Here is a 26,280-nt window from a genome sequence, read left to right as displayed (position 1 = left end):
CAACAAAAATCTTATTGTGTCTATACATCTGGTGACCTGAGGTCAATTTGTGAATGGATGTAATTAATAAAATAAACTCCATTGCCTTTTTTTCTGTTACATCCACTGAAGATGCACCTAATCTTGAGTTAGCTTCCAGGTTGAGAATTATGTTATCCAATACTGTTGATACATTTTGAATCTATAGACACGATCTCTTGCCACATACACTCTTTTCAAAGGTGCTTTCATGTAACTGTCAAATCGCAGCTTGTGTCTTTTATTTAATGTAAGAGGTCTGTCCAGAAGGTATCCAGCCATGTAATATGAATAGAGACATTTATTGAGGAAGATGCAAGATACAAGAAACATTGTACATAGGACAATTACGCCTCAGTCCCATTCAAAGTAGACATCTTGGGACCTAACACGATTCTCCCAATGGCCATCAGCTGCCTGTCATATTTTCCTGAATCTCATTGACAGTCTGAAATCTCTTCCCTTTCAAAGGTGATTTTAGTTTTGGGGAAAGCCAGAAGTCACAGGATGCCAAATCTGGGCTGTAGGGGGCTGAGTCACCTGGGTGATTTGATGTTTCACCAAAAAAACTCTGCACAAGATGTGATGCATAAATGGGTGCTTTGTCATGATGAAGCTGCCAATCACCAGTTGTCCATAGCTGTGGCCTTCTGAATCATTAGAATAGCTTCTACAGAGTAATGCAAAATTCGATGCACATTCATTGCTCTACTCAGTCATCTTGAATGTGATGGCCACACAGTACACATGCTCACTGAATGGTGTATACCACCCCCACTGACTAGTCCAGTGAAGTTGTCATTGTTCATGCATGTGCATTCCAGTCCATTCTCCTTGGCTGCCAGGTTAAAGCAATGTTGCACAAACCATTCTCATTATAGTAACAATGGCTGGAGTTTTCCCAATAAATATACAGACCTTGTGTATTTATCATCAGCCTGATTTTTTAAAGTGTCTTGAATGGTATTCTGGAAAGGTAGAATTGGTAAATGACTCAATGGTATCCCAATAAGGAGAGGGTTACATGATTTCTTAGAGTATTTAATTTGTAAAGCCCAATCTTCTAATTCAAGAGCATCTCTTTGATCCAGGATGTTTCCCAATAGTGCATTCAGTTAAACAAGGCAACTGCTTAATTCTGCATGGAAAGCACTTGGAAGACAAAACAGAAATTTTATTTCTTTGTAGCCTTCCTAATATTTACAGTAATATCATCAATTATTTATTGATAGCAAAAAAGGATACTTTTTGCAATATAGTTAGATGTTCTATAGTACAACATGGAATTGCCTTCTGTAAGGGGTTTCATGTATAATATTCATTTACAATTTAATATGTAATTAACTACACAAATTATTTTAAAGTGAAATTAATAATAAAGACTATCCTGTGGATGGTAGTGCTTAATACATGTTATATTTTGTATGGTGATTTCAAGCCATTTGTTTTCTTAAAATCAGCAGTATTTCTGAACACTATTTTGTCTTTTGCACCAGCACTATTTTGTGCATCCTTTTTGTGATGTATTAAGAATCTGCATTGACAAAACTAAAGCTTGAACTTCAACTTGTTGTTAAAATAAATATTAACTTTTATTCTTGTATAAACAAATATTTTATTTTACTTTAATTTTTTAGATAAATATTTTCAAAAATCCTGCCCCAAGGATATGTTTATTGTTTTTAGAGAGAGGAAGGGAGAGAGAAAAAAACATTAGTGTGAGAGAGAAACATCGATTAGTTGCCTCTTGTATATGCCACAGCCAGTATGGTGTATGGGTTGATGCTCCAACTAACTGAGCCACCCAGCCAGGGCTGTTCTTGTATAATTAGATGCCCCCTTTAGTGTTATTTTAGAAGCATTGGGAAGATTTTGGGTAAAGTACAATTTATTGGGGAAAACTAGATTTTAGTTTTATAAAACTTTTTAAGTCTTTCATGGGATCTATATTTCCTTGAATTAGCTTTTGAAGTTTTAGAACAAATAGATGATCTAAACAAGTGTTTTCTGTGTTACTTAGAAACAGAGACTTCCTTATAATTTAACCTACTAAGTGATTGAGAGATTAAGCACAAGTGCACTGACCCCTCAAGTGTCTGCATAACAGAAAAAGCACCACACACTGCAAATTTCCGAATGTTTCCTGATAACAGGCACCAAAGCCTTTTATGAACCAATCAACTTCTTGCCAAAGAAAAATGCCACTAGGGAGAGAAAGCCCCGGGAAGAGGTTTTACTGTAAATACTCCCCCTCTTTGGAGCCCAAGGGCAGCCTGTCTGGCATTTGTCACTGGAACTGAAGCCATAAAGAGAGTATGTGGTACCTGAGAGGCTGCTACAGAACTGAAATTAATTGGACATTTTATAGATATTTGTACAGATATTGGCCCTCAAAAGCTACAAACCAGTGGTCTGCAAAATAAAATGTGTTGGTAACCTCTGAGTAAAATGGAAAAAAAAAAGACTAAGAAAGTCTTCATTTCTCACCTGCAAAGATATGGCCATTTTTGGGCCCCAGAGATGATGCTGCTGAAACCCAGAGTCTTGCATGGGGCTGTTCAGAACTGTCAGGGCAATCAGCCAGCAAGAGTGAATAACAGTCATCCAAAGAGTGGATATTGATTCTCAAAATAAATTTCTCAGAGTCTGCAAGTCTCTAGAGAATATACTAATCATTACTTTGCTTCCTCATGTCAGAACTTAATGACTTTTTACTAATAGTCCTTTTCCAAAATGTATTACTGCTTTAACGTGATTTGAATAACCACCAAATGCTCTTCCTCCTTGGATGGGGTCTCATTCAAATCCACATGCATGGAGCTATTATATAACCACTAAATTATGTAGCACAACTCCCCATTCTTACTTCTTTTCCCATTATTCTTGTGATATTAATTGTGGAAATTTACACTGTGTTTCTCTCATTTTGTAACAGCTCATCAGAAATTCTGTGTGAAACTAGCTCTGCCTAAAATGCAGACAGAGAGCTCTACCTAAGCTTCTTCAATGGATGTTTTCAACAGGAAAATTGGGTGGTTATCCAGACAACATAGAATTAATATATGAATATATTTACTTTTGAGCTGCTTTTAGTGTCTTTTAGAATATTATATGTATACATTCATTCCACAAATATTTGTGGTCCACCTAATATGTGTCAAACAAATACCAGGTATGTGCTATACCTGAAACAAAGTGCCAGGTGTTGGGAATCCACACAGGTAAAGGGAGGCAGCGTGGTCATGTGCAAGTGTATGGTTCTTGATGATAAGAATCTTGAGTTCAAATCCTACCTTCCTGAATTTGCTAAGGTATTTGTTTCTTCAGCCTTAATGTGAACTTGAAGAATTAATATCTACTTTACAGGGTTGTTGTGAATATTGACAATACTATATAAGGCATCTCATGTTAGGAGTTGGTATACAAAGTAAGCCTTCAATTAATTATTTGCAGGCTCCCTGTCCTTGAGAGCTCTCCATTACTATTATTATTATTCAGACATAGCCACTGTTCTTTCAGTCTAGTTGGGGAGACAGGTATAGCAGATGGTTAGACTATAGTGTGGTAAGTGAAATAATTGAAGGAACAGACATTGAGTTCGGGGGACTGAGAGTTAAAAGTTTGATATGTAACATTAATTTAGCATACTATCCAATACGTTTCTGTTGTAAGAACCTTACTTCATAAATTTATTTTAGTATCTTATGAGGGTTTCAGGCCTATAAGAACAGCTATTTACTATACAATGATCCAGGGCTTTACTACATGCAGGCATGTAACAAAATAGAAACTATTATTATCCCTATTTAATCCTTACAAAATATTGCCCCTATTTTACAGGTGGGCAAACTGAGGCACAGAGAGGTTAAAATAACTTGCCTAAGGTCACATGGCTAAGAAACCAGGATTCAAACCAGGCCCTTTAGCATCAGAGCCTACATTTGTGACCCTCATTATACTTCCCTCTATCGTTTCCTCTTCAAGCTTCGTTTTACAGCTAGTAGAGACTGAAACTAATTATTCTTGAGAAAGTCATACAAATCAAGGGAAATTCATGGAAAAGTCAAACAGAAGAAAAGCATTGAATCTGGCAATAAATATAGCCCAGCCATTTCTTTTCTCCAGGCAGAACCTAAGGAGTATTCTTTTTTGACAAAGCCTGGAGCAGTCAGACTCATTTCCTTTGTCCAGTTTCCAGGGATGGCCCAACCAAGCTCTTCTTTTGTCAGCTGGATAGTTTAGAGTGTTCTATAGATTTTTTTTTAAAATCACATTTTACATCATTTTCACTTTCTTTTTCTGAGGAGTATGAACTGCAGTGTTTTTCATTTTCTAAATCCCCTGGTAAAGTTCATGCATTCACTTTCCGGGCTTACTGATGCTTTCCACTAGAGGACTCTGCCTCTGAGATTTCAAGTACATTTTACAAAACCGGCACATCTTTGTTCTGATACAACATCTTGTTCCATTGAAAGAATAGTTTGATTTTATAGACCTGTTGGTCACAAATCTAGATTGGAAAGCTGTAAAGGGGGAAATAAGATCAAACTCATTTTATTTATTTATTTATTTTAATTTTATTAAATTTATTGGGGTGACATTGGTTAATAAAATTATATGGGTTTCAAGTGTACAACTTTATAATATATCATCTGTCTATTGCATTGTGTGTTTACCACCCAAGATCAAGTCTCTGTCCCATATATTTGTACACTCATTTTACAGAAGGAGAATCTAAGAACTGAGCCCTGGGGAATGGGGTGAGTAGCTTATATTTTCATAAATCAGAAGATTCATAGGAAAGAAAGAGTAAGAAACAAGACCATGGCAATCCTGAGTCCCCAAGGCCACTTTCAGAATTCCTGTGTACTGATTCTACCTCAGGTTCGTTTTCCTGGAAGACCTACAAAAGTCTTGTCTTTGATTCTTTTTTCTTTTTCTCTCTCTTTTTCTTTCTTTCCCTTTCCTTTTTCCTTCCTTCCTTTCTCTCTCTCTCTCTTTCATTCCTTCCTTCCCCCCCTCCCTTGCTTCCTTCTTTCCTTTTCTTTCTTTCCTCCCTCCCTCCCTCCCTCCCACCCTTCCTTCCTTCCTTCCTTCCTTCCTTCCTTCCTTCCTTCCTTCTTTCCTCCCCCCCCCCTCTCTCTTTTCACTGGGGCATGAGGACAGTAGGAATTTGAATGAGTGAACACACCAAGGAGAGGCAGGGGCAGTATAGAGAATGAAGAGATTCAAGAGGGAATCTCAATTCATATGAAGATGAATTCTTTTATTTTAGGAGAAACAACCTATTCAGTTCAAAGGGGAATTTTTCCCCTTTATCACCAAATCTCTTTATTTCATCCTTCATGCCGCTACCTGGCGTGACTGCCTTTCACCTCACCACACCTGGTTCATTGCTTCAGTCAACCTTTTTTTGGTCTAACTCTGAAAGTCTTCTCCCTCCAAAATGCCCTTACACTGGAAATAGCCTCTGCCATCTGCATCCTGAAATTTAATGTTTGCCATAATTTGATTTTACTGTGCTTACTGACTTTTCTCTATCAATACCTCCAATATGTATCTTCTCTTCAACAGTATTTATTGCTCACAAGCAGCATACAAAGCACTATGTTGCTTGGCAGTGAATGTAGAGGTAAATAAAATTATCACATTTTGTTTTCACCTCTTGATGATCATGAAGTCATGGATCTTGTCTTTAAGTAATGCAAATTGTAGAGGGAAACAAGAAATTGTATATACTGTAAGGCAGAATGGAATGGGTTATAGTGACAAAAGGACCAAAGGAGAGGTGAAGGAGTGCAAAAAGAGCCATAATTAATTTGATTAATGATACCAGGAAAAACTTCATAGAGGAGGTGGCATTTGAGCTGGGCATTAAAAGATGTGTTCATAGATAAGGAGTGGGGCACACATTCTAGCCAAGGCTATGCCACACATAGGCAAGGGACTGTGAACATGCATGATATATCTGGGGAGGTGCCCAAAAATGTACCATGCAGATCCAGGGCCCCGTTTTTCTTTTTTAGTTATTTATGCTTTCTTCCTGTGGATGCACTCTATCTTCTTCATCCTCTGCCGAGTCCCATCCATCCTGCAAAGACCAGGTTCAGCCCACCTGCCCCATATGGTCTTTTCTGACTGTGCTAGATTTTGCCACCCCTGGTAGTATGTGGTTCAGGATTTAACTGCAGTGTCTGTACTGGATTGGTTTCTCAGCAAGCCCAGGGCAGACATTATGCTCATTTCATACTTTGGGGGCCTTGCAGTCCCAACACAGTGCTAAAGGTAGTCAGGGCTAGATGGTTCACTAGGGCTAAAACCTTCATTCTGCCTAAATGTAGTTTATTTCTGCTGCCCAGCCTAGGGTTGTTTGTAGGCATTTAGGATTTAGCTCGTTATGTCTGTTAACACATAAGGGAAGAAATTCTTTAACTGCTCATTTGAATGTTCCTGTCAGTCATGGCAGGGGAGCAGGAGGAACACCTCAACTCATCTTGAACTCCATGACTCTCTGGGCAGAGCCTTGGTAACTGGGGTGAACCCAGTTTTGTAATCTGTAACATTATCACCCAAATTCCCTCTGGAGAATGATTTTGCTTCTTTCAAGGTCTCTTGATAGTTGAGTTACACTTAGTTCCCCTAAAGTGCCAGAAATATAGTTTGTTGATTCTTTTTGAGGAATGAAATACTGGGTATGGTTTCTTTTTGTTGCTGTGGCTGCTTGGATTGTGTATTAGTTTGGTTCTGTAGAGAAACAGAACTAATAGGAAATAGATATAGTAGGGAATTGCCTCATGTATTTATGGAGATTGAAAAGTCCCAAGATCTGTAGTCAGCAAGCTGGAGAGGTAATGGTATGCAGTTTCAGTTAGAGTCCAATGGCCTGAGAACCAGGGGAGTTAATGGTGTAAGTTCCAGTCCAAGTCCAAGTCTGAAGGCAGGAGAAGACTGATGTCCCAGATCAAAAACAGTCAGAGGGACACAAACACACACACACACACACACACACACACAGAGAATAAATTCTCTCTTACTCCATCCTTTTGTTCTGTTCAAGCTTTTGGTGGGTTTGGTGATGCCCACCCAGGAGGAAGAGGATTAATCTACTTAATTTATTCTACAAATTTAAATGTTAATCTCATCCAGAAATACCCTCAGACACACTTTAAATAATGTTTAATCAAATATCTGTGCACTCCATGACCCCGTCAAATTGACACATAAAATTAACCATCACAGAGTGATATGGAAGGAAAGCTTGGCCAGAACAAAAATCTCATGAGGCTTTTGAAGTAGAGACTGAAGAAAAATGGCCCAGCAATCTAGTCCCTACAAAAAGAGCATTTTCCAACCACCATTTGGGGAGTGTGTCTGCACTGTTGAGAGTCACAACTCTGATGGTTTCCCATGCCATATAGTCATATATGGTTGCACTGGTCCAGCCAGTTGTACTATGAACAAAGATTCCTGGGCAAGGGTCTAGTGGAGGCTGAATTGCAGCCCACATTCTATTCACCAAACCATGCAATTTGGTGAGGGGCTGCGTCTGCCTCAGGGAAGGAGGTCTTTTTCTAATTTGCCCAAGGTACTGTGTGGACTGGTAGAAGCCATGCTCCAGAGTATACTGAGTGTAAGCAGAGCATCCTTGGTGGTGTGCCATGTCATATTACAAGTGTGCAAAATACTCTATGTATGGAGTTGCTGGGAAGGGTCACTGACCACAGTCACCAGAAGCCTCTAGCCACAGGCAGCCTCTGGACATGAGCATTCTTGATTCTTTACTTCATTGTGCCATGAAAATATTTTCTGCATGTGTTGTGATATACAGAAGATTGGGAATCACTGTACCAGGGGACTTGTCTTATCATTCATCCAGAAGGCAGCCACTTCAGAAAGGACACATGTCCATTTGTCTATCTAGGCACAAGCTATCCCAGCAGCAGAAGGTTTTCTTTTTGCTTACATGTTGGGATGTGGTGACTTGCAATCGTCATGTGAAATCTGGGTAGAGAAAGTCTGAATCCAGCGCATCTGCCATTATCTATGGTTGTAGTTTAATTTCCATGGAGAGAATGCTGTCTGGTGGCCTAGATCACAAATTCATAGCTTGAAGTCCCAGGAGGTTTGCTGTCCTGAGCGCTGGTTTTTCCCATCTGTACTCAAGAGGGAGATGGAGGACATGTTAACTGAAAGCTGCTGCTGGGGATTTCCAGGTTTCCAGTGCTGGGGAAATCTGGAGTAGCAGGCAGGTTCTTGCCCTTTCCTGTCTTTTACCTCTGCTTCAGTCATCCCATTTGGAAGCCCTTGAGCCATCAACTTCACCCAGAAAAAAGCAGGAGGAAATGGGGGTACTGCATTGATTTTGATTATTGGCTTGAGGTAACATTTAGGCTCAAGCTGCATACCTTCTTTGTTCTTAGTTGAGCCCTAGTTCCTTCTGTACCCCAATAACTGTACCTTTATCTATACACAGTGGCGAGTCACCTCTCCTAGTATCTCATGTGCTCTGTTTTAGAACACTGTGGACAACCTTCCCACTGGCTTGAGGAGTCTTTGGTTTTACATTACATACTGACCAATGAATAATTGTCATTCAACTTGTCTAGAGGATTTACTTTGAGATGTCTCAATTCAGGACTCCTTTTCTGTTTCCTCCCGCTCTCCTTCAGATCTGGCTTAAACATTTGAGCACCCTGCCCTTCACTTCTTGATTCTCCCTCCTTCCTCTTTCTTTTTCCTTTTCTTCATTCCTCTCTCTTCCCCTTCTTTTCCTTCTCCCTCTTTCCCTTTTGTGATCACTGAAGGAAAAAAGTTCCTTCTGTCTCTTTCTCAGGGACACTTGGCTTACCTTTACAATTAAACTGTCCTATGCATTAAGTTCCTTTACAACCTTCCTACTTGTCTAGCTCATAGATGCCTTATAGAATCAGCTCTTAATTCTTGTTTATGGATTTATTTATATTCTAAGTTCCCAATATATCCTTTCACTATTTATCTATTATCATTATTTTCCCATTTCTCTAGACTCCTAGGTTCAAATTTATCTTTCATGATTAGCTTCCTGTGTATTAGTTCAGCTATTAAACAGGAACATTTACAAAACACTTCACACACCAAGAGACCCCAAAACTTTCTGATTGTAATGTAAATGAGGACCTTCAGGCAGTGACAACCCCTCAACAGACCCCCCAAGCTGAAAGTCCTGTTAAAGGGCAGGGTTTACTGTTCCTCAGGGACTGTGAGTATCACTAGACCACTACAAATGGTTGTGCAGGTTGCATCCTGTGAAGGTCAGCTGAGGGAGAAAATGGGAACTGAAATTCAGTCTGTGTTCTACTTACCAGTCTGTACACCTGTGTGGTCCCATAGAGAGGCACCTTTTTTCTTATTTTCACACTGTGAGCTAACAGTGGCTCTGGGTATTGTAGAGGCTGGAGTTTCTACACTGTGTTCAGGGGCCTTGGGGATCCTGCACTTAAAGTGTGGGATCAGCACCCAAAGGAGGCCAGCCTGTGGATAGCCATTGACTTTGGAATTAGTGCTCTGTGCATGTGTGGGAGTACCTTAGACCAAAGCCCTCAGCCATTAGTCCTGAGAAGTCTAGAGACAAGTCCCAAGGAAACCAGCTGGCCCCTAGTTGGATGAACAGTGTATAGCAGGATGATTGGAATAGACAGGACAACAGCAATAAAAAGTCAGAAAGGTTTTACCTTATCAGAGTACTGCATTATGGAATAAATTGTGTTTACGGGCATCTCCTTGGTGGGGAGCACCTGTAAAACACCCATCATCCCCTTAGTAAGAAAACCCAGGTACAATGTGATGAGTCCATCTTCCTACTTCTACTGCCCATTACCCCATCCCTCATCACATTTTCACTAGGTCGACTTCCTTCAAGTTCTCAGCTCTGTTTCCATCCAGCTTTGGAGAGGATCATGGTCAGGTGAGTGTGCAACAGAAGGGTGGAATTTGGGCAAAAACCTCAAGAGGAGGGGCCTGCATGGTTGAGAATGAGTTTTGCTCAGTCAGGGCTTTAGCTTTATGGACCCAGCTGCCCTATCAGTACAAGCACAGTGCTAGATTCACCAGACAGACCTCAGTTTCCACCCTCACTCTTTGTAGACTTCAGGGGATCAAGGTGGTGGAGGCACAGAAGAAAGTGATACCATGTAGAGTCCTGATTCAGAGTGGAGGTGAGGAAGGGGCAAGCAGGTAAAAGGCAGGTGGGAGGAGAGAGTGTAGGACAAGGTAACTCTGAGCCTGAGGAAAGTAAGCTTATGCTGCAGCCATACCAGGTAGTCCAGTTTAAGGTCACCTCTCTCAGTTTTATGCCCTTGGAGCTCCATTAGCAATCTGCTCACATGTCATTGGCTACATAACAGCCCTCACTTCACACCAGGGGCTCTCTTATAGTTTGTCTCCTGTAGAGGATGCTTCACTCCTAATCATGACTCTCATCTAACCTGCACCATGCACCTTTATGGAAGCTTAGGGCCTTAACCCTGGAGGCTGCCATGGGGTGACAATTGACCACATTCCTGTTGGCATAGAAAGAATCATGGCATCATTTCCCTGATATGGTATTTCCTGGTTGGACCTCCAGATTCTTGGTTATGGCTTCTGTCTGGGCAGAAGTCAGCAGGGGTCTGCTGCCTATGACTCCCTGTTTTGGGGGCACTGGTGAGGACCCCTGAGTTGTGTCAGCTCACCTTGGATGGGGGAATTTCATCGTAGATTCTGGATTCTGCTGGCTGGGCATCTCTTGAAACCATGACATATGTGTATATTGTGTTCTTTGAGACAGCATCTGTACCACAAATAAAGATAGAAACACATTATGTGAAAAGTAGATGACTTTTTAGAGACGGTCTATTCTAATGTTTTCTTTTTAAGTTGGAGAAATGAAGCCCTAAGAGGTTAAATGGCTCCCATCCTCTTGATATGGATGTTTGGCTGCTTGGACTGTCTCTCCCTCTTCTAGGGGTTGCATGTTTATGGGAGGCACCCAGCTCAAGCCTCACCCAAAGCTTAGCAGGAATTCTTTCATATTCTAGAGTCCACATTAGGCTTAAGATATTCTCAATCTTTGTGTGGGTAATCAAAGTAGGTCTTCTACCCATGATCTTCTTAGTGTTTCTGGCACTTGGCTTTGACTGCCTTGCATTGCTAGTTGATTTTTAATGGAGGGTCTTGGTTTTTCAACTGGATTGAATATCTCTAGTTATACACTGTGTTGGGTTCTTCTGGTGCACACCACCTCAATGTTAAGCACATAGCAGGTGCTCCACAAACATTTGTGGCTTGTTTGGTTGACTCACGCAGTCAAACATTTATTAAGCTCCCTTTATGTGCCAGGTTTTGTGTAAGGCTACAGAGAAGTAAAAACAAGAGAAATATGTCCCTACTTTTCATAATTTATGGACTGATAGAAGCATTCATCCCAGTGTACTGCTTTTCTTTGCTCCTAACATGGAATATTTTAGGGTCAAGTTGAAAAGACACAGTCAGAAGTTAGGGTCTTCATGTTCCAAGGCACTACATATCCACACACAATAGATCTGAGCTGAGCAATATCAGACAGACCCAACATTTCAGAGCTTAGTCTTGTCTAGCCCCTGCCTCAGACTTGATGAGTGAGCTAGACCACGTGCTCTCTCTTGTCTCACTTGTAGATGGAAAAAGTAGCCCCTCTTCCTTCCTAAGGGGCCATATGGAGTTGAAGACAGATGTCTCTTTGAGGAAACCTAAAGATCACCTGTGACCTGAGCAGGCTATGTGACTTATCATCATGAGGTCAACCCTGGGGCTATCAATTATAAGTATGGTAACTTACATTTACTGAGTATTTACTATGTACCAGTCACCAGGCCAAGTATTTTATATGTATAACTCCATTTAACCCATTTAATTAATACACACAGCAACTCTTTATTATGCATATTTTATAATTGAGAAAACTAAGTGTTACAATGATAAAATAACTGATAACTGATAAGGGGTCAAGCTGAGACCTTCACCTCAGACTGTCTGCAAAGCATAAACTCAGTCTTAACCCCTCTGCTGTGAATTCATCTTTCCCAATAGTCATCCAAGGAAACTTGTGACCAAGAACTTACCAGGTTTCTTATTGAAGATCTTCAAGTAGGGACCTGAGGAGTTAGACAAAAGGAGAATCAAGAACGTGGAAGCAGAGGGAGAGCCTCTCTACATCCAGACTTGTTATGATAATTTGTGGAAAGGGAAGATTTTGGGTGGACGTGGGGTTAGGAGGAATAGGAGGGTTGTAATGATTTCTTAGGATGCTAAGATCAGGTTTTCTGAATTGACAATAGCGCAAATACAGAAGGACCCAAGGGACCTAGAAGAATCTAATGACAACCATTAGAAAATTAGTACATGTTCCTCGATGTCTCTTAAGGTAATAGTCAAAATATTATGGAATTGAAAGTGACCCTGGAGACCCTCTAATCCAAACCTTATTTCACATGTGAGAACACTGAGCCAGAGAGGTAAAGACCCATGTTTAATTAAGCACAGGTTGCCAATGGCAATGCTAAACTTGAACCCAAGCTCTGGTGTTCCCATGAGCAGATTCTAAAGATCATTCAGAGTGATATTATACAGTCAGGGCTATCAGTTTGGGAGATAGTGAGGTGGTAGGTGGGGCAAGAATTGTAGATATGTTGATTCCATGGAAGAAAGGACCTCTCCACACCACTTGGATAAGAAGGAAGGTGCATTTCCACATTGGGAAAAATCTTACCTTGTCTCCTCTTGCACAAAAGGAACAAAAGCACTGAAGGTAGAGTGAGTATAAACAGAGAGAGGACAGTCAACCCACTCAGCAATCCAGCATGGTGAGTATTGAAGCCCATTGCGACATCTAGAAATGGAAGATGCCATGAGACAACTTTCAGGAAATAGGTCAATGATGCTTATTGGGCAGGCTTGTCCACATTCAAAGAGCATTATCAAAATTGGGTGCCCACCAAGGGAGTACCAAAGCTTCGAGGGAAACTGTACCTTCTGCTAAATTGGAGTTGGAAACTGAATCAGGGGACATTTTTCAGAAGGCTTTGGACTCATTTCTAAGGCTTCCTGGGAGGATATGCTCCTGGGACCAGGCCCAGCATAAGGAAGTCATATTACTCCAGAGAATGAGGCCCATCTTCTGATTGATTTCTGAGACCCCAAGAGAGATGAACAGAGCTGGTTACCTGCACAGAGCTGCTGGGCAGAGATAGAGTCAGAATTGTTGCTGACAGGGTTCCGTGCTGTACATGTGTAGGTCAGCTCTTGGTTGTTAGGAGTCTGGGAGATTTGAAGGACACTGCCCTCTTCCCCCAGGGGACTCCAACTGTATATCACATTTTTTTCTTCTTTTTCCACAGAGCATGTTAGTGTGACATTACAGGTACTGTTCACAGATGTCATTAAACTCTGAGTAATTTTTGGCTTCCCAAGCCTATCTATGGGGAGAAAACACATTAGCCAGTGGTAAACTGGAGCTGGCCTATACGAGTTTATGAGAGCCAACTGTTATATTTTTTAAAAAATCTTAAAGGTTTATTAAACACACTCATAAAGTAAAAGTGATATATAAAAACTTTTATAATAAAATAAGTCATATTTAAAACAAGCCTAATAAATACTCAAAACTCATCACTTGCAATTTTTGGACAATTTACCATTATCTATGCTCTAAAAGTTAATTATATCCATACATGTGTCTTTTGTAATGATGTACAAAGTCTTTCCAGTTCTGCATGTCTTAAAGTCATCTGTGACAACATGGATGGATCTTGATGGTATAATGCTAATAAGTCAAATAAAAAAGTACAATGCTAGTAAGTCAGATGGAAAAGGACAAAAACCGTATGACTTTACTAATATGTGGAATATAAAACAAAAAGTAAGCAACAAGGTATCAAAACAAAACAAAAATAAACACAGACACAAGAATCTGAATGGAGGTTACCAAAGGGGAAGGGCAGTATGGGGAGAGTGAAGGGGGTTCAAATATATTATAGATATATTGTGAGCACACAATACTGTACACACATATTGTATTGTAAAGATGTACATTTGGAATTTATATAATGTTATTAACCAATGTCACCTCAATAAATTTAATTTGAAAACCAACCATGGTGGGAGTATTTATACCACAGGAATTGGCAAATGCTATAAACTGGGGCTTGATTTACTGCCTTGTTGATTGTTGCTCTAGATTTAAGGAAGCAATGGAAGAAAGGTTACCAAAGCAGGTTAAACTTAAAATTGTGTACTGTCTGTAGCCATTACACTGCAAATAGCAGCAAAACAAAACAAAACAAAAACAAATAAATAAAAACAGACTAGAAATAATCTTCCAGTATTTCAAAACCACTATTCAATTCAGCAAAGAAGTTGTTTATGTCATTGACAAACAAGTGAGGTCCAATATACATGTCTTTATTGAATCACTTTTTCATATTAGTTAACTTAAATGAAAATATCAACCAATATTCATGTTGGTTCATTCATTGACTGCAACCATAGGTTGAATAAGGATATAAATGTTTAGCAAAAATCAGTGAAAGCATTCTGTGAGAACAAATGGCTATATGGAATTTACAATAAAACTATTGTATATTTTATTATCATTTATGAAATTGTGTGCCACATATCCTTTATGTGAATAAATTTATTATATGTATATTATGTGTACATGTATACACATACCACTGACAACGAGTTGAGACTTCCAGCCAAGATGGAGGCGTAGGTAGATACACTGTGCCTCCTTCCTCAACCAAAAGGAGGATAACAGCAAATTTAAAACCAAAAAACAACCAGGACTTCTAGAAAATTGAACTGTATGGAAGTCTAACAACCAAAGAATTAAAGAAGCAACATTCACCCAGACTGGTAGGAGGGGCAGAGAGGATTCCAGCAAGGCAGCAGCTGGAGAACTGGGACAGGCAAGGTGGCAGCTGGCAGACAGAGCAAGGGGGTGGTGGTGGAGTGGGAGGTCCCATATTTGTGTGTGGATAAACTGGAAGGAACAACTGGGAGTCAGACAGACCATGAGGGGAAATAAAGCCTCAAAACTTCTGACTGAAAAATCCTGTGGGGTTGCAGTGGCAGGAGAGACCCCCAGACTCACAGGAGAGTTCGTTGGTGAGACCCACAGGGTCATAGGACATATACCACCCCCCCTCTCTGGTAATCAGCACTAGAAGGGCCCTATTTGCTTTTGGGTAGTAGAGGAAGTGATTGAAAGCCGGCAGAGAGCTGAGCAAGCAGCATTGTTCCCTCCTGGACCCCTCCTCCGCATATAGCACCACAAGGCAGCAACATGGGTTGCCCCGCACTGGCAAATACCTAAAACTCTACCCCTTACTATGTAACAGGAGCGCCAAGACAAAAAAAAAAAAAGGCCCAAATGAAAGAACAGATCAAAGCAGCAGAAAAATACAACAAAGCAACGAAGAGATAGCCAACCTATCGAATTTACAGTTCAAAACACTGGTAATCAGGGTGCTCATAGAAATGGTTGAGTATGGTTGCAAAAGAGAGGAAAAAGTGAAAGCTATGAAAAGTGAAATAAAGGCAAATGTACAGGGAATCTACAGTTACAGGAAGGAAACTGGAACTCAAATCAATGGTTTGGAGCAGAAGGAAGAAATATACAGTCAGCCAGAACATAATGAAGAAACAAGAATTCAAAAAAAATGAGGAGAGGCTAGGAACCTCTGGCACAACTTTGAATGTTCCAACACGTGAATCATAAGGGTGCCAGAAGGAGAAGAGGAAGAGCAAGAAATTGAAAACTTATTTGAAAGAATAATGAAGGAGAACTTCCCCAATCTGGGAAAGGAAATAGACTTCCAGGAAGTTCAGGAAGCTCAGAGAGTCCCAAAGAATTTGGACCCAAGGAGGAACACACCAAGGCACATAATAATTATATTACCCAAGATTAAAGGTAAGGAGAGTATCTTAAAAAGCAGCAAAAGAAAAGGAAACATTTACGTACAAAGGAGTTCCTATCAGACTATCAGCTGATTTCTCAAAAAAAACCTTGAAGGCAAGAAGAGGCTGGAAAGAAGTATTCAGATCAGGTGCACCAAGAAAAAGAAATATGGCCCAAATTAAAGAACAGAGGAAAACCTCAGAAAGAGAACTAAGCAAGGAGGAGATTGCCAACCTATCTGATGGAGAATTTAAAGCCCTGGTAACTAAAATGCTCAGAGATCTGATTAAACTTGGTTGAAAAATGAAAAAACAAATGAAGGATACCCAAAGCGAAATAAAGCAAAATATTCTGGGAACCAACAGTGACAAGAAGGAAACCAGGAGTCAAAGCAACAATTTGGAACAAAAAGAAAAAATAAACATCCAACTGGAACAAAATGAAGAAACAAGAATTCAAAAAAGTGAAGAAAATCTTACAAAACTCTGGGACAACCTGAAACGTTCCAATATCAGAATCATAGGGGTATAAGTTCCTTCTTTCTCTCTGCTGCATAGAATTCCACTGTGTAAATATACCGTAGTTTTTGGATCCAATCATTTGCTGATGGGCACTTGGGTTGCTTCCAGTACTTGGCTATTGTAAATTGTGCTGCTATGAACATTGGGGTGCATAGGTTCTTTTGGATTGGTGTTTCAGGGTTCTTAGGGTATAATCCCAGCAGTGGAATGGCTGGGTCAAAAGGCACTTCCATTTTTAGTTTTCTGTGGAAATTCCATGCTGTTTTCCAAGTGGCCTCACCAGTCTGCATTTCCACAAACAATGTACTAGGGTTCCCTTTTCTCCACATCTTCTCCAACATTTGTTTGTGGATTTGTTTATGTTACCCTTTGTGACAGCATGGATGGAACTGGAGAGCATTATGCTAAGTGAAATAAGCCAGATGGTGAGGGACAAATACTATTTGATCTCACCTTTAACTGGAACATAAGAAATAGAAGAAAAAAGCAAACAAAACATAACCAGAGACATTGCAATTAAGAACAATCTAACTATAGCCAGAGGGGAGTGGGGAGGGGATAGTGGGGAGAGGGGTTTACAGGAGCTACTATACAGGACACATGGACAAAATCAAGGGGGAGGGTGGAGGTGGTGGAGGGAGGTGGGTTCGGCTGGGGTGGAGTGGAGGGATGGGGAGAAAATGCCGACAACTGTAACTGAATAAAAATAAATAAATAAATTTAAAATACATTAAAAAAATTTTTTTAAAGAATCATAGGAGTGACAGAAGGGAAAGAAAAACATCAAGAAATTGAAAACTTATTTCAACAAATAATGAAGGAAAACTTCCCCAATTTGGCGAAGGAAATAGAATTCCAAGAAGTCCAGGAAGCCCAGAGAGTCCCAAAGAAGTTGGACCCAAAGAGGAACACACCAAGGCACATCATCATTAAGTTACCCATGATTAAAGATAAAGAGAGAATCCTAAAAGAACCAAGAGGAAAGGAGACAGTTACCTACAGAGCACCCATAAGGCTATCAGCTGATTTCTCAAAAAAAACCTTGCAGGCAAGAAGGGGCTGGAAAGAAGTATTCAAAGTCATGAAAGGCAAGGACCTACATCCAAGATTACTCTATCCAGCAAAGCTATCATTTAGAATGGAATGGCAGATAAAGTGCTTCCCAGATAAGGTCAAATTAAAGGAGTTCATCATCACCAAGCCATTATTTTATGAAATGTTAAAGGGACTTACCTAAGAAAAAGAAGATAAAAAATAGGAACATAAAATGACAAACTCACAACTATCAACAAATGAACCTAAAAGAAAAGAAAAACAACAAAAACTAAGCAAACAACCAGAACAGTAACAGAATCAGAGAAATGGGCATCACACGGAGGGATTTTTGTTGGGAGGGGGAAAGGAGGAATAGGAGGGGAAAGGTAGAGGGAAGAAGAAGCATAATTAGTAGCATAAAATTGATGGAGAGAGATAAAAAATGGTATAGGAAACAGAGGACTCAAAGAATTTATATGTGCAACCCATGGACATGAACTAAGGGGGGGTATGCTGGAGGGTTGGGGGGGCAGAGTGGAGGGGATTAAAGGGGGAAAAATTTGGAAAACTGTAATAGCATAATTAGTTAAAACATACTTAAAAAATTGAGATATAATTTACATACCATAAAGACACCCAAAATGTATACAGTTCAATGGTTTTTAGTATATTTATACAATTGTGCAAAAGTCACTAGTATACCCACCCATTAGCAGTCACTGTCCCCCCTCAGCCCTCAGAAAGAACCACTCTTTCCCCATGGATTTGCCTGTTCTGGACATTTCGTATAATTGGAATCTTAAAAACAAAACTATTCAAAGTTGTGAAAGGCAAAGACCTACATCCAAGATTACTCTACCCAGCAAAGCTATCATTTAGAATAGAAGGGCAGATAAAGTGCTTTCCAGATAAGGTAAAGTTAAAGGAATGCATCATTACCAAGCCCTTATTATAGGAAATGTTAAAGGGACTTACTAAGAAAAAAGAAGATCAAAACTATGAACAGTAATGACAACAAACTCACAACCATCAACAAGTGAATCTAAAAACAAAAACAAACTAAGCAAACAACCAGAACAGGAACAGAATCACAGACATGGAGATCACATGGAGGCTGATCAGCAAGGAAGGGGGGGATGGGGATAAGGGTATAGGGAATAAATAGCATAAATGGTAGCCACAAAATAGGGGTAGGTTAAGAATACTACAGGAAATGTAGAAGCCAAAGAACTTATATGTACAACCCATGAACATGAACTAAGGAGAAGGGAATACAGGTGGGAGGATGTGTGCAGGGAAGAGGGGATAAAGGAGGGAAAATGGGACAACTGTTAGCATAATCAATAAAATACATTAAAAAAAGAGAACCAGTTGAACATTTTCAGCATACCACTGTGTGAAATAATCTTGAAAATATTTTTGGCTTTGTTTTCTCATGTATGTGTGTTTTCTCTAAGTTTGTTCTTTTGCTTTGTTTTAAAGTGCTTATGATGAAAAGTGAAAACCTGTTTAAAAGTTTATTTACAGAGGGGATTACAGGAACTACTATAAAGGACACATGGACAAAATCAAGGGGGAGGGTGGAGGTGGGGGAGGGAGGTGGGTTCAGCTGGGGTGGGGTGGAGGGATGGGGAGAAAAGGCATACAACTGTAATTGAATAACAATAAATTTTTTTTTTAAATGTGAAAAAGAGCAAAAAAAAAGTTTATTTACAAGAATGTTTTCACTAAAGTAACCAAAAGGTGAACTGTAAAAGTAGAGTTCCCAAAGAACAGTGATATTTAGGTTGAGGTAATAGGTAGATATGAAGCTGGCAGAAGGGAAAGATCTTTTACCAGGAGATAAAAAATGACCTAATTCAGAGTTAATAAGTTTAGTTCATTCTTGTCAAAGCTCCTTTGTTGGGATTTCTTCCTTCCATTATAGCTGTTTGAAAAAGGAAATAGAAGAATCAGAAGGAATCAGCATGTAACTTTCTAATTAATGTGGAGTTTATAAGGGCAATACATTGAGCAGGGTAAATATGTGTAGGAACCATTTGTCTGTACTTGTAAAGAAGGAGAATATGAGAAGTAAGGATCCATAAATATTTTTTATTTCATCTTAACCAAAATTTCTGGTCCTAAGAGTCTCTTAGAGGGATCTATTCCAAATTGGAATTAGTGATGACTTGGCAAGAAAAAATTCTAATCAATTTAGAGTGAAGACCTTGATTAGCTATAACAGCAATAGATACAGATATGTATATAGTTCAAAATAAACCAAATTGTGTGTGTGTGTCTGTGTTTCTTTAGAAACTTGATTTACAAGAATGTTTAAGTCTCTGCTTGGTATTTGCTTATTTATTTTATTTTATTTTATTTTTATTTTCTTATTGTTCAAGTACAGTTGTCTCCATTTTCCCCCCACCATTCCCCCTCACCCCAGCCATCTCCACCTCCCACCCCTGATCCTACCTGCCCCCCTTGGTTTTGTCCATGTGTCTTTTATAGATGTTCCTGAAAATCCTTCCCCCTTTTCCCACCATTATCCCCTCCCACCTTCCCCATCTGGTTATTGCCAGTTTGTTCTTAATTTCAATGTCTCTGGGTATTTTTACAAATACTTTTTTTTGTGGATGTCAAGGTGAGGAATAGAATTGAAAAATGGGATCCCATCTCATTTTTTTCTTAGCAGCAACAGAGAACTTACATGCACAGAGGTGTTGGGCAGAAAAGGTCAGAGTTGTGGCAGGCAGGCCTTCATTCTCTCAAGCCAAAGAGTATTAAAGCAACTGGAGACCTGGTTCAGAATCCACACTCCACTACACTCTAATTGTAGAATGGTGGAGAAGGCATGCAGTTTCAGTGAGATTTAGTTCCCTCAATTATAACATGAGGATACCAAAGTTCTCTTGCCAGGCTTGTGAAGATTAAATGAGCTATTATACATAAAGACCACTCTAATATCTGTCTATTATCTAAATATCTTTCTATCTATCATCTATCTATATCTATATCTATCTATCTATCTATCTATCATCTATCTACCTATCATCTATCATCTATCACCCATGGAAGAGACAAAATCAACTGGCAAAAGTGACTACCTCCGAGAAGGGAGAGTTGCATTTCACTGTAATATCTTTTGCTATGTTTGTGCATATATTGCCTAAATATGTATAATATTTATATATTTTAAAAAGTTGGGTGGTAGAATGCCAGGCACATAGTGCTCAATAAATGCCAATTTTCTTCTCTTTATCTTCTCAGCTAACTAACCATAAGGTACACATTTTGTTGTATGGACAGTACAGCTTTCTCTAAGACTTCCCTAATAGTAGTCTTCCCTAATTACAAATCATTACAACACCCCCCAGAGATTTAGTGGGTAAAACTAAATGTATAAAGGGGTGAAAACAAACATATTAAAATTGAATATCCTCTTTATTTTCTCCACAAAAATTCTTTAATGAGTCAAATATTTTCTAAGGTATACACATTTGGGTATGGTTCTTTGACTATGTCATTCATGCCCAATTCAGAGCCTTCTTCATCTAGGAAGTCCTTTATAAATACAATTTAAGAGGGACCTAAGGATTAAAAAATTAATAGTGACTACTAGTTATTGAGCATCTACTTTAAGAGCATGCACTGTACTAGGAGCTTAACTAACACTATCTCCTTTAACCCTACCTATTATAATCTACATTAAATAGATGCAGACATTAAGGCCCATAGAAGGTAAACAACTTGCTCAAGGTCACACAGCTGGCAAGAGGTCTAATTTCAACATTAATGTTCTTTCTACTATGGGCCTTCCATTCAGGTACAACCTGCTATATTAATAGAGCACTTAAACAATTTCCAGGTACTGTTTAGGACTTGGGACTATTATGATTCATTCATTCTTTCATTCAACAAATACTCCTGGAATACCTACTATGTGCTTGACAGTGTTTGTGTTGGGGATATAGTGATGAACTTCATATAAAGGGCCCTGCCTTTATGGAACTTGAATTTTAGTGGACTAACTATGTGCCTGAATTGTATCTATTGCCATATGGTTTTCTGAAGTTCTTCCACTGAGGCAGATGGATGGTAAAATCCTTGAGACATGGCTCAAATATATCTCTATGCTAAAAATTGGTGCTGCCCAATAGAAATAAAATATGAGTCACTTATATAAATTTTTTAAACTTATTATGTTTTTTGAGTCACATATAATTTAAAATTTTTCTCTTTTTATCATTCAAATTTTTCCTTATAGCTACATTAAAATAGTAAAAGTAGAGGTGATATTAATTTTAATAATGTATTTTATTTATCTGAATGTATCCAAAATGTTATTACTTTAATCTATAGCCAATATAAAATTATTAATGAGGTATTTTATAGAATTTTTTGGTGCTAAGTCTTTAAACTCTGATGTGTATTTTACACTTAAAGTACACCTCAATTTAAACACACTACATTTCAAATACTCAAGAGCCATATGTGTCTAGTGCCTACCATATTAGACTATGAAGTTTTAGATTACTGCTTCTCAAACTTTAGCACACATAGGAATAGTTCAGAAATTGTTAACACACAGATTGCTGGGCTTCGCCATCAAAGGTAAGTGGTGGTGCCTGAGAATTTGCATTTCCAACAAGTTCCCATGTGATGCTGATGCAGCCAGTGCACAGATCACAGTTTGAATAGCATTGCATAACACACCATGCACATCTCCCATGGAAGTGTAGAAGTTTTAATGAGGATGATGGTTTTAATATTTTACCTTTTACAAGCACTTTGTCATAGCCATTAGCAAAATTCAAATTAAAACCAAAATGAGATATTGCCACACTCCCATCAGAGTAACCAAAATAAAAAATAGTGATAACATTGAATGCTTCTGAGGATGTGAAGAAACTGGATTACTCATACATTGCTGGTGGGAATGTAAAATAGCTTGGCATTTCTTTAAAAACAAAAAATGATTCTTGTAAGTTCTGAGATCTGGAGAGAGCTATAAAACCATGAAAAGACATGGAGGTAACTTAAATGCATATTACTAAGTGGAAGAAGCCACGTTGAAAGGGCTATACCCTGTATGATTCCAACTACATGACATTCTAGAAAAGACAAAAACGGTGGAGACAGTGAAAGATCAGTGGTTTCCAGGGGTTAGGGGGAGGGAGGGGTACATAATCAGAGCACAGAGGATTTTTAGGGCAGTGAAACTTTACTGCATGATACTATAATGCTGAATACATATCATTATATATTTGCCAAAACCGATAGAATATACAACAACATCAAGAGTGAACCTAATGTAAATTATGGACTTTGAATGATAATGATGCATCAATGTACATTATCCATTGTAACATATGTATGACTCTGGTGGGGATGTTGACAATGCAGGAGGCTGTGAGTGAATGGAGGCAGGGTACATATGGGAACTCCTTGTACTTTCTACTCTCAATTTTTCTAAGAACCTTAAACTTCTCTATAAGATAGAATCTACTTAAAAGGGGGGAAAAGGTTCTAAGATGAATAGCAGTGATCATTATGCAACAAAGTGAATGTACTTAATACCACTAAACCGTACACTTAAAATGGTTAAAATATTAAATGTTATGCCATGTGTATTTTATTATAATAAATTTTTCAAAGAAAAATGGTTTTATCATATAATTTCATTCTTGGACATTTGTCTTAGAGAAACAAAAATTTATTTCAGGCAGAAACTTGTATACAAATATTCGTGGCAGCTTTTGACCTGGCTATTCCACTGGTGGGATTATACCTTAAGAATCCTGTAACATCAGTTCAAAAGAACCTATGCACCCCAATGTTCAGAGCAGCACAATTAACAATAGCCAAGTGCTGGCAGCAACCTAAGTGCCCATAAGTAAATGAATGGATCAAGAAACTGTGCTACATTTATGCAATGGAATACTACACAGCGGAAAGAAAGAAGGAGCTCCTACCTTTTGTGACAGCACAGATGGATCTGGAGAGCATTATGCTAAGTGAGATAAGCCAGGTGGCGAAAGACAAATACCATATGATCTCACCTATAGGTGAAATGTAATCAACAAAAAAACAAGCAAGGAAAATATAACCAGAGACATTGAAATAAAGAACAAACTGACATTAACCAGAGGGGAGTGGGGAGGCAATAACAGGGGAAGGAGAAAGGGAAGGTTTGTCAAGGAGCATGTATAAAGGACACATGAACAAAGTCAAAGTGGGGGCAAGATGGAGGGTGGGAGGTGGGGATGCATGGGGTGGGGGGAAGTGGTGGGGGGTAAATGGAGACAACTGTACTTGAATAACAAAAAAACCTCCTCCCCCAAATATTCATGGCAGCTTATTTGCAATAGCCCCAAACTGGAAACAACTGAAATATTTCTCAATAGGTGAATGGTTAAAGAAACTAGTACATCAATACCATGAAATGCTATCCTGCAATAAAAGATATAAACCACTGATACTTGAAATAATTAGGACTCTCACAGAAATTGCACTGAATGAGAAAAGCTATTGTCAAAAGCATGCAAACTGTCTGATTCCATCTATGTAAATGCTTGGGAAATAACATAATTATAAATGTGCACAATGGTTTAAGGAGTTTGAGAGGGGAAAGGGGGCAGTAATGGAGGACTATAGGGGATGAGGAACTCCTGGCTCTGGTACAGTTAAGTATCTTGATTGTGGTAGTAGTTAAATGAAGCTACATATGTGAATAAATTGCACAGAGTGACAGGCACATATACTCACACATAAATGAGTGCCTGTAAAACAGGTGAAATATAAGTAAGCTCTATTTGTTTTATTGATGTGAATTTCATGGTTTTGAAATTGTACTATAGTTATGTAAGATGTTATTGTTGGGAGAGACTGAGAGCAATGGGCACAGAAACTCCCTGTACATGTCTTTATACCTTTTTATGCACATGTAATTATTTCAAAATAAAAAGGTAAAAAAATACCTTGCATACTCTATCTCATTTGATTCTTACAATAACTATAGAAAGTGAGTGGTATGATGATTGACATTTTATAGAAAAGAAAAATAAGGCCACGGGACAAACTGCTAATGGAAAATTATGTAGCTAAAAGCAAGCAAAGCCACACCCCACTTGAAAAGTATTAATATAGTTATATAAGTATTTATAAGTACAACTAATGTAGTGAACCCAATAGTCAGAAATACAGCTGTTCTTTAATAGCAAGTTTGCAAAGTAAAAATAAAAGCAAGCCCTCCATTGTGTAAATATACCATAGTTTTTGGATCCACTCATTTGCTGATGGGCACTTAGGTTGCTTCCAGTACTTGGCTATTGTAAATTGTGCTGCTATGAGCATTCCTCTATCTTCCCACAACTTACGATAGACTTGAAGGCTGTAGCTCCTGGTGATGGTGCTCCTCATTTTAGAGGTCTTTATATTTATGTCAGCCTTGTAGATCCCTGCATCTTCCATCCTCAGATTGCTGATCTCCAGGTTGTAGCTCTGATGTGAAACATTTATTCGTTCATAATAATTTTCATGGGTCACAGTAACTTGAGGTGCTGCTCCTGAGTCTGATACTACTATGAGAGCAACAGAAGTTTTGGAATTCATCCAAGCAATGTTAGTAACTTGCTGTAATTCTTGAATACATAAAGGGAAAGTAACTGGTTCCCCCAGAGTCCCATTCACTGTGATGATGTCTGTGTTGCTTTCAACTGCTTCCAGACCTGAGGACATAAATAGAAAATTGTAGCCATTAGCTGTTGCATCTTTTAGAGTTCCCCATCTCCCTAGGCTTGTGTCTCCTTTAGGAGCTCTCATGAATGCAGATCATCCAGTTTCTGGAGGATGCCTTTTTTTTTGGCATTTTATTCTAGATATATTTAATATGTTATGATGGCTAAATTTTCTAAAGGATTCTCATTCAAAACTAAATTTTCTAGTGAATTTCCATGGACCAATTTCATTAAAAACACGTTTAATCTAGACTTACAAACTGAGATCTAGGAGGGACCTGAGAGATGAGGACCATAAGCTTCCACGAGTTCTCAGATATTAAATGTCTTTCTTCCCCAAAATCATATTGCCAAGTGGTGGAACAGCTAGGGCAAGAGACTGGGATGGCTACTCTGATCTTTGCACACTGTAAGTTACATTTATGCTTCTATTTCTGGAAGATACAGTGCTTTAAAATCTCTGGAGTCAATACTCCCAAGTCGATGACTTTGGGTGTTTTTTTATTTTAAGATTTTATTTATTTATGGGGTGGAGGGATGGGAGAAAAGGCATACAACTGTAATTGAATAACAATAAAAATTTTTGAAAAAGATTTTATTTATTTAGTTTTTAGAGAGGGGAAGGAAGGGAGAAAGAGAGGGAGTGAAATATTAATGTGTGGTTGCCTCTTGCATGCCCCCTACTCGAGATCTGGCCTGCAACCCAGGTATGTGCCCTCTACTGGGAATTGAACCAGTGACCCTTTGATTTGCAGTCTGGCACTCAACCACTGAGCCACACCAACCAGGGCATATGTATATATATTCTTTTTTGTTCACTGCTATATCTCCAGTCTCTGGAAGAGTACCTGACACATAGTGGGTGGTTAGTAAATATTTCTGGGATAAATTAATAAATAGATTTCACTTCTGCTTTGCTTAGAATCTCTTGGAACAACTTCTGAAGTAAAGTTCACTTATTCATTCATATATTTATGAATAAATTCACATATTTATTCAAGGTCAGATTTGTTCCAGATATTATGGCAGG

General features: G+C 38.8%; 1 protein-coding gene across 1 annotated transcript in view; it reads right to left on the bottom strand.

The window, feature by feature from the left end:
- Positions 1–5,158: 5,158 nt before the first annotated feature.
- Positions 5,159–26,280, bottom strand: part of CD84 (CD84 molecule) — a 38,395-nt gene continuing 17,273 nt past the window's right edge. The window contains exons 2-8 of the mRNA XM_045182110.3: positions 24,891–25,241; positions 13,236–13,487; positions 12,782–12,901; positions 12,135–12,167; positions 10,728–10,825; positions 9,729–9,791; positions 5,159–8,171 (exon numbers count right to left, since the gene is read on the bottom strand). Of these exons, the coding sequence (XP_045038045.2) occupies positions 8,106–8,171; positions 9,729–9,791; positions 10,728–10,825; positions 12,135–12,167; positions 12,782–12,901; positions 13,236–13,487; positions 24,891–25,241 (983 nt within the window). The 3' untranslated portion in view covers positions 5,159–8,105. The remainder of the gene's footprint in view (positions 8,172–9,728; positions 9,792–10,727; positions 10,826–12,134; positions 12,168–12,781; positions 12,902–13,235; positions 13,488–24,890; positions 25,242–26,280) is intronic.

Source organism: Desmodus rotundus, chromosome 12, assembly GCF_022682495.2.
Source record: "Desmodus rotundus isolate HL8 chromosome 12, HLdesRot8A.1, whole genome shotgun sequence".
In the NCBI taxonomy this organism is placed as follows: Eukaryota; Metazoa; Chordata; class Mammalia; order Chiroptera; family Phyllostomidae; genus Desmodus; species Desmodus rotundus.
The sequence above is the reverse complement of the archived record's forward strand: the minus strand, read 5'-3'. Positions and strand labels throughout refer to the sequence as shown.